The sequence below is a fragment of the Perognathus longimembris genome, chromosome 11 (genome assembly GCF_023159225.1).
Source record: "Perognathus longimembris pacificus isolate PPM17 chromosome 11, ASM2315922v1, whole genome shotgun sequence".
Lineage (NCBI taxonomy): Eukaryota > Metazoa > Chordata > Mammalia > Rodentia > Heteromyidae > Perognathus > Perognathus longimembris.
The window spans coordinates 43,111,828-43,120,233 of NC_063171.1; the positions used below are offsets into that span (position 1 = coordinate 43,111,828).

The 8,406-nt window shown below is 44.6% G+C and overlaps 1 protein-coding gene and 1 long non-coding RNA gene across 3 annotated transcripts in view; one reads left to right on the forward strand and one right to left on the reverse strand.

Annotated features, from left to right (window-relative positions):
- Tuft1 (tuftelin 1) overlaps positions 1-8,406 on the reverse strand; it is a 43,364-nt gene extending 34,958 nt beyond the window's left edge. Inside the window, exon 1 of one of the 2 annotated variants that reach the window (XM_048357211.1) lies at positions 8,284-8,406. In XM_048357211.1, the coding sequence (XP_048213168.1) occupies positions 8,284-8,343 (60 nt within the window). In that variant the 5' untranslated portion in view covers positions 8,344-8,406. The remainder of the gene's footprint in view (positions 1-8,283) is intronic. The other variant, XM_048357210.1, reaches the window with a different exon arrangement.
- Positions 3,678-4,992, forward strand: LOC125359463. The gene is made up of 3 exons (XR_007212559.1): positions 3,678-3,783; positions 4,003-4,210; positions 4,439-4,992. It is a non-coding gene; the product is annotated as an uncharacterized LOC125359463 (long non-coding RNA).

Here is an 8,406-nt window from a genome sequence, read left to right on the forward strand (position 1 = left end):
AAACACATAGCTAAGGGCTTGGAGATCAAGACCTTAAGGAGAAGCGATTGGAGATAAACAAGGAGGCTCCAGGGAGATAAGCCTGACAGGCTGCAGGGGTTCTCACACCACAGGCTTATTTATACGTGAAAGAATAGACTCATGGGAAAAATTTATGAATGGGGGGGGGCGGGCAGGCAAGTATGATGAGAAGTATGTGTCAAAAATAAAGCTCTTTGTAAAGGGAAGGCAAGTACAGGAGGGGCCCTGTGTTGGAGACCCAGCACCTGTATCCCACTCTGTTCCTCAATCCTGACCCCTCTTCCACCCCAAGTGTACAAGATTCCTCAAGCTATAGTAGCAGCCACCTCAGTTTGCCCACTCTGAAAAAATAGAAACTGCTGTCACCTTGTAATACAGGCTCCCAAAAGGCCAGGATGGGGAAACCCAATAAGGTCAAAGAGGACCAGATGGGATGGCTGGGTGATGGTCCTCTCCCAGGGGAGACTCCCAACCTACCTGATATGTAGGTTTGGGGTACCGGATACTGCCTTCTACCCAAGGGCCCTTCATTGAATAGAAGACAATCACTCTTCCTTCCAGCCAACAAAATGGGTATTGCTTTTTATCTGGCTGCTTACCCAGAGGCATGGACTGGATATTATGCAGAAGGCTGAGCTGAGTCACTAGGAGATGACATTAGAAAAAGGGATTAAGAGCTTGGCACCTGGCTCACGCCTGTAACCCTAAACTACTCAGGAGGCTGAGCTATGAGGATCACAGTTCAAAGCAAAGCAGTCAGGGTAGAAGTCTGTGAGACTGTTATTTCCAATTAACCACCAGAAAACTTGATATGGTGCTGTGGCTCAAAGTGGTAATGCTAGCTTTGAGCAAAAGAAAGAAAAAAAGGGAGGAAGGAAGGCAGGCAGGCAGGCAGGCAGGCAAGCCGGGTACTGGTGGTTCACACCTGTAATCCTAGCTACTCAGGACTCTGAGATCTGAGGGTCTCAGTTCAAAGCCAGCCTGGGCAGAAAGTCTGTGAGACTCTTTTTTTTTTGCCAGTCCTGGAGCTTGAACTCAGGGGCTGAGCACTGTCCCTAGCTTCTTTTTGCTCAAGGCTAGCACTCTGCCACTTGAGCCATAGGACCACTTCTGGCTTTTTCTGTTTATGTAGTGCTGAGGAATCAAACCCAGGGCTTCGTGAATGCTAGGCAAGCATTCTATTGCTAAGCCACATTCCCAGGCCCTGTGAGGCTCTTTATCTCCAACAAACTACTCAGAAAAAAAGCCAGAAGTGGAGCTGTGGCTCAAAGTGGTAGAGCGCTAGCCTTGAGCACAAAGCGGCTCAGGGACAGTGCCCAGGCCCTGAATTCAAGCCTCAGGACTAGCAAAATAAGTACATAAATAAATAAAATAAAAAGGAGGAGGAGGAGGAGGAGGGGAAGAGGAGGAGGAGGAAGAGAGGTGGCACTCTAAATGGGCAGTCCTTCTCAGAAATGAACAAATGGTGAGGGAAGGTCCTCAGAGACCTCTAAAGGGCTGCAAAATATGACTGTTCTCTACTCTATGACCAGCTTGCCTTGTGATTTACTTCATTTCCCTTTTCTTCATCTATCCAACACCATCCTCCCCACTTCACAATCTCTTCTCTTCCCACCTCTGCTGGCCAGGCTCAAGTTTGGACCACAAGCCTTCCCGGCACCCACCTATTCCCCAATTAAACCTGCCCACCCATAGGAAACAAACATGTTGCACAAGACTGCACTGTGACCCAAAGAAGCACGGATCATAATTACCAGTGGGTAAGGAAGCTTGTCCCACCCGCTCTGAGCACACGTGTCTGGAACCGAAACCATCTAAGTGCACACCTCCCTCCACCCTGGAGAAATATGGGCAATGTTGGCACCAAATGCCTGGTGATTGAGTAACCTTCCTCTCTCAGATCCTCCCTTCAATCCTCCTGCAAAAGCTCTGCATTCTCCAAATTCCTGGCAGCCTAGGAGACATCAGCTGCAGTGTTCCTGAAAGTAAGTGCCTGGCAACAAATGGGGGAGATGGGACAATGTGAGGAGAAATTTATGAGTGTTGGTCAAGTCTCATGACTGGAAGACACAGTCACCAAACTTGAAAGTTCCTCCACCCAGGTGTTCCTTACCTACCCAGGTGCCACAGAGCCAGGCCCTCCATCATTTTAGAACTCATTCATTCCACTGGAGTAAGCACCAATGTTTCCAGATCAATCCTCTCCAAATGCAAATGTTCTGGAACTAGAGGTGTGGCTCAAGGAGTAGAGCTCCAGCTACAAGCAGAAGAGCTAGGTGAGAGTTTGAGAGCCTAAATTCAAGGCGAAAGCGAAGGCGAAGAAGAAGGAGAAGGAGAAAAAGAAGAAGAAGAAGCAGCCAGCAAATGTTCTGACCTAACAATTCTACTCTCAGATATCATCTCTCTCCAAGGGAAATGAAAACATACATCCACACAAAATTTCACAGCAGTATTATTCACAGTAGCCAAAACATAGAAACAAGACAAATGTCAATAATTTGTCCATGATAAACAAATCCATGCAATACAGTCAACAGAAGTCTTAGGATGTTACAGCACTTATTTAACATGCTATACATCCTAAATTTAATTCCCGGCACCACAGTAAGACAATAAATAAATAAATAAAGAGAGAGAGAGAGAGACAGACACTATGATTATAGACAATAGAATACTACTCAGTTTGAAAAATAAATAAGCATGTTATAATGTATGTGGCCTTAAAAATACCATAGACGTTGAAAGAGGGCTGTCACATGCTGATTACATTTATTTGAAACATAAAAAAGTAAATTAGCCAGTGCTGGTGGCTCACACCTGAAATTCTAGCTATTCAGGAGGCTGAGATCTGAGGAATGCAGTTTGAAGTCAGCCCAAGCAGGAAAAATCTGTGAGTCTCTCATCTCCAATTAACCACAAAAAAAATCCAAAAGTAAAAGGCAAGTGGTAAAGCACTTGCCTTGAGCAAACAAAAAACCCTCAGAAACAGTTCCTGGACCCTGAGGTCAAGCCTCAAGACCAATAAGAAAATAAAAAAATAAAAAGAATAAATGAATTTCAATAAAGCTATTATAAAAATAGATGAAGTTCATGGTAAGCTTTCAATAAAATGGGACTCAGCCAAGCACTCATGCCTGTAATTCTAGATACTCAAGAGGCTCAGATATGAGGGTTGCAAGTTCAAATCCAGCCCAGGCAGACATATCTAAGACTTTTTTTTTTTTTTTTTGCCAGTCCTGGGGCTTGAACTCAAGGCCTAAACACTGTCTCTGGCTTCTTTTTGCTCAAGGCTAGCACTCTACCACTTGAGCTACAGCACCACTTCTGGCTGTTTTCTGTATATGTGGTGCAGAGGAATCGAACCCAGGGCTTCATGTATATGAGGCAAGCACTCTTGCCACTAGGCCATATTCCCAGCCCTATCTAAGACTTTTATCTCCAATTAACTAGCAAAAATCCATACATAAAAGCATGGCTCAAGTGACAGAACACCAGCTTTGAGAAGAAAAGGCTAAGGGATAGCAAATCCAAAACAAAAGAAAGGTAATAATATTGGTAGATTAAAGAGAACCACCTAATCAGAGATCCCAGAGAAGTGGTATATACTAGTTGTGCTGGCCATGAGGTCAGAAGAAGAAAGAGGAAAGGAGCACTGAGAGGAATGTCAAAATATAAATCCTGAACATCATTCTCTGTAAAAACAATCCTGGCTGAGTTAGGACTAGCAAAGGCCCTCAGCTCTTTGCCGTGGGTCTAATCAAGGTTACCCTTGAGGGGCTGGGAATATGGCCTAGTGGCAAGAGTGCTTGCCTCATATGCATGAAGCCCTGGGTTTGATTCCCCAGCACCACATATACAGAAAACGGCCAGAAGTGGCATTGTGGCTCAAGTGGCAGAGTGCTAACCTTGAGCAAAAAGAAGCCAGGGACAGTGCTCAGGCCCTGAGTTCAAGGCCCAGGACTTGCAAAAAAAAAAAAAAAGGTTACCCTTGAGACCTTCATTGCAGAAGGACCTAGACCAATAATGACAGAAGAAAAGAATAGATAAGAACAAATAAATGTCAACACAATAAGGAGAAAACTCACAATGCCTCTGATCATATAAAATAATATTTGTTGGAATGAACTCCGGGAAATGAAAAAAAAAAAAAAAAAGGAGCAAGCTTTGTAGACTTGGGTGCTCACAAAAGGTTAAAACAGGCTGGGGATATAGCCTAGAGGCAAGAGTGCCTGCCTCGGATACACGAGGCCCTAGGTTCGATTCCCCAGCACCACATATACAGAAAACGGCCAGAAGCGGCGCTGTGGCTCAAGTGGCAGAGTGCTAGCCTTGAGCGGGAAGCAAGCCAGGGACAGTGCTCAGGCCCTGAGTCCAAGGCCCAGGACTGGCAAAAAAAAAAAAAAAAAAAAAAAAAAAGGTTAAAACAGTCTGGTCCAAGTCAGTAGCAAACAGGAAATAACAGCAAACATCTGAGCACTTACCATGTGCCAAGAACTGTACTTAATGTTTCACATGTATTATCTTACTTAATCCTCATAATATGATGAGAAAGGTATAATTATTATCCTGGCTTTACAGTTGAAGAAACTGAGAATAGAGAAATAAATTTACCAACGTAATCTTTGGCAAAACAAACATGAGAGCCCTGACTACAGCTCATTTTAGAATCCAAGACCCAGGCTTTTAAGTATAATGTTATTAACAGAAAGTTTAAAATTGTAATGTAATCACATTGGGATTATGGAAAAAAGCAGCATGTAAGAGGGAAAGAGTAGAAATCTTCCTATAATTCATATAACAGGAAATCAATAGATGTTGAAAACGGATACATCAAGAAATATCACTATAAAAATTTTATTTAGGAATGTGAAGATTTACACCAGAAAAAAAACAGCTAAAACTGGCCACTTATATGGAGCAGATCTATAAGTAGAGGACTGTTATATTCTTTTACAAGCTGTTTGGTATTACCAAATTTAAGTATGTGTGTACACATACACACGCATACACACACACATTATTATTTCTTTTTGTTATGACGCTTGAATTCAGGACCTGGGTACTGGCCTTGAGCTCTTTTGCTCAAGGCTAGCACTCCACTGCTTTGAGCCACACCACCACTTCTGGTTTCCTAGTGGTTAATTGGACTTAAATGCCTGGGCTGGCTTTGAACCGCAATCTTCATATCTCAGCCTCCTGAGTCACTAGGATTACAGGCATGAGCCACCAACACCTGTCTATAAATAAATAAATATATATATATATTCTTTTCTTTAAAAATATCTTGAAGAAGGAAGAGGGGAAAAGCAGGAGGGAGGACAGGAGGGAGATCGTCCATGCCAAAGTCTAATGCCATGGACATTTGTTCTTTCACGGAACAGCTTCCACTCTTCTCCGTGGTTTTGTTCTGCAGAGTTTCCTTCCTCAAGTGGCTGGTTAATCTTGTAGGCCTATCAATCAAGGAGCTCTGTCCTGTTCCCAGTTCCCCAGGGGTGGGGATGTCAGGAAACAATGGCATCCTCTCCCTGGAATCTTGTTGGCAAAAGACCTAAATACTTAGAGCCAATTCACCCAGAAATATAAAGTTCCCATTAGTTCCTTCTACTTACCTAAAGTCTCAGGACTCTGGACTCCCTTGGTTTGGACTTTTAAAGCTTTCCCTTAAAATTTGTGTACTGCCCCATTTCCTTCTAAGAAATTATACCTCACAGTAGGAATTTAACTGTTATTCTAACCAAAAGAAATTCATGAAAATGTCTAATAAACATAAGGGTTTGGGGTGTATTTGTATTTTATGTACCAATGTAACCAAAGGGACTTGCAAACATTTGTAACCTAAAAAATGCATTTTTTCATTGTACACACATGTATATATCACACATATATAAATTTGTAAACATATATATATTTGTGTGTATATATTTGGAAGAAAAGTCCTGCCAAAAAGTCTCCCTTCACTAACACTCTGAGAATGTTAATTCTATTTTTTTAATGCTGTTCCTACCCACACTGTTGATTTCAGGCTTACTAGTGGATATGTTCTTCAGTTTTCAAAAACATTGCCTTCTTGGGGCTGGGGATATGGCCTAGTGGCAAGAGTGCTTGCCTCGTATACATGAGGCCCTGGGTTCAATTCCCTAGCACCACATATACAGATAATGGCCAGAAGTGGTGCTGTGACTCAAGTGGCAGAGTGCTAGCCTTGAGCAAAAAGAAGCCAGGGACAGTGCTCAGGCCCTGAGTCCAAGTCCCAGGACTGGCCAAAAAAACAACAACAACATTGCCTTCTTGTGTCAGTTGCACCTAATTCCAACAATAAAAACAATCCAGGGTGTGTACTAGACATATTTCCATATCCATGTGTGACTAAGGCACATGGCCTGCTCATAGGGAAACACTAACCATGGCCAAGGGTCCTAAATCCCAGTCTACTGGTATTCCAACTGTTTACACTGCCAATTCCAAGAGAGAGAAAAGTCTGTTCATTTATTCACTAACTTTACACATGCCCTGAACACTTGTTTGATGGTATGAATATATGTCAGGTTCCTGGGGACTGTCCAGAGCCATAAATTCTATCTGCAGGCTGGCTCAGGGGAGAGGAATCCAAGACAAAGCCTGTCTCCTGACTGATAGTTTATCATCTTCTCCCCTTCTTTAAGAGCCCTGAAATGTCTCTAAGATCACACCTGGGCAATGTCTACTTCATCCCCAGCACAAGTGTAGCCTAGATCAAAGGAATAGAAGGGAATAAAAAGACATTAGGGTCTCCTCTTTGCTACAGAGTTTTCTGATTAGCTTTGAAGTTACCTATAGGTAATTCGGAATTCCTTGTTTACTGTTTTCCCAATTCATTCTCCATGCTTTCAATGTCAAGGTCATAGATTTGTTTCTGGAACTCTTTTCTACACCAGCAAAATGCAGCCCCCAAACCCCTCTCCATTTATCTCACATTCTTTGCCCTTCCTCAAACCATTTTAAAATAGCAAGAGTATGGACTAGGGCTTGGGATTAACATGAAAGGTTGGATTTTTTTTTCTTTCTTTTGTTTCTCCCTATTTCTTCAGCATCCCATAGCTGGGGTTGGACAGTAGCAAGATTTGTAACATGGCAGAAATGGTGAGGAAACTGAACAAAATGAAATGATCATCTGTACTCTAAACTTCGAGTGAGCACCTATTCTACAAATACTCTTTGACGAAAGCTAGATTAGTCCTACCTGGGGTGACATGCTGAGACAGGCAGAAGAGAATCAAATGAGGGGAGCATACAAACTCCCCAACACTTTAGCTCCCATTTCACTCTTGCCCACTACACACCTGTGCTGGGTTCAATTCCAGGCCTTAGAAAATACTCAGCCATAAACTACATTTGCCACTGGAGAACATATGTCAACTTAGAAATGGGAAATCAGAGACTGAGAGAAACAAGGCAGACGTGTATACAGTGCAGAAAAACAAAAACAAAAACACCCTCTCTCCTCAATCTTCCCTTAACCAGAAATTTACCTCATGAGGTTCATCTCTCTTCCCCTTCTCTCAGCCCAGGTTCTGAGAGATCCCCTTCATCCACTTTCCCTGTGTGGAATCAAAACCAATAGAATTGTCCCAGGAAGCGACCGGTGGGCCAGCAGAGGGATGACCACCGGGCGGAAGTAGGTCTCTGTATCTCTCAGCATTTTAAAGGTTAAGGGTCCCTGACCAACCTCCCAGTAATGTGAGTCCCACTTCCCCCCGCGGCGGCTCCGACTACTTGGATTTCACCTTTTACTACCTTCCCTTGGTACTGAGCACCTAAAGCACCAAACGATTCTTGGAAGGGCCTCTGAGGTCACCAGGACCCACGGGAAAACTTATTCCACACCCACAAGGGCCAACAGAGCGCCGGGGTCCTGTCTCTTGAGCTCGTTCTCCAACGACCCGGTCTGAGCTGCCCACAGGACGCCGGAGTCAGGGCGCGTCGAGGCGCGTGGCCCCCAGCCCGGGACTCACTCGCTCCGAGTCCCCGGCAGCAGCAGCAGCAGCAGACTCCTCCCGAAGGTCGGGAACATCCCCAGCCCTAGAGCCAGAAAAGACCCCACCACGAGCCTCCACTAACCGCCTCAGGGCACAAGAAAAGAGAGAAACAGTCGCCAAGAGCCGGCCCTCCCCGGAGCCAGGCTCCAGGTAAGTGTCAGTGAACTCGGCGCGGGGGAAGCCGAGAGGTGGAATCGGAAACCGAGAAGACCGAAGCCGGGAAGGTGGTGTGGGCACGTCTCCTTACCGCGGTCTGGCCTTCGGGGTGCACGTCCACCAGGGTACACCAGTTCCGCGTTCCGTTCATCTTCCCGCGGGGGTCACCAGAACGCAACCCACCACTCCGCCCCGCTGCTGTCCCGCTCCTACT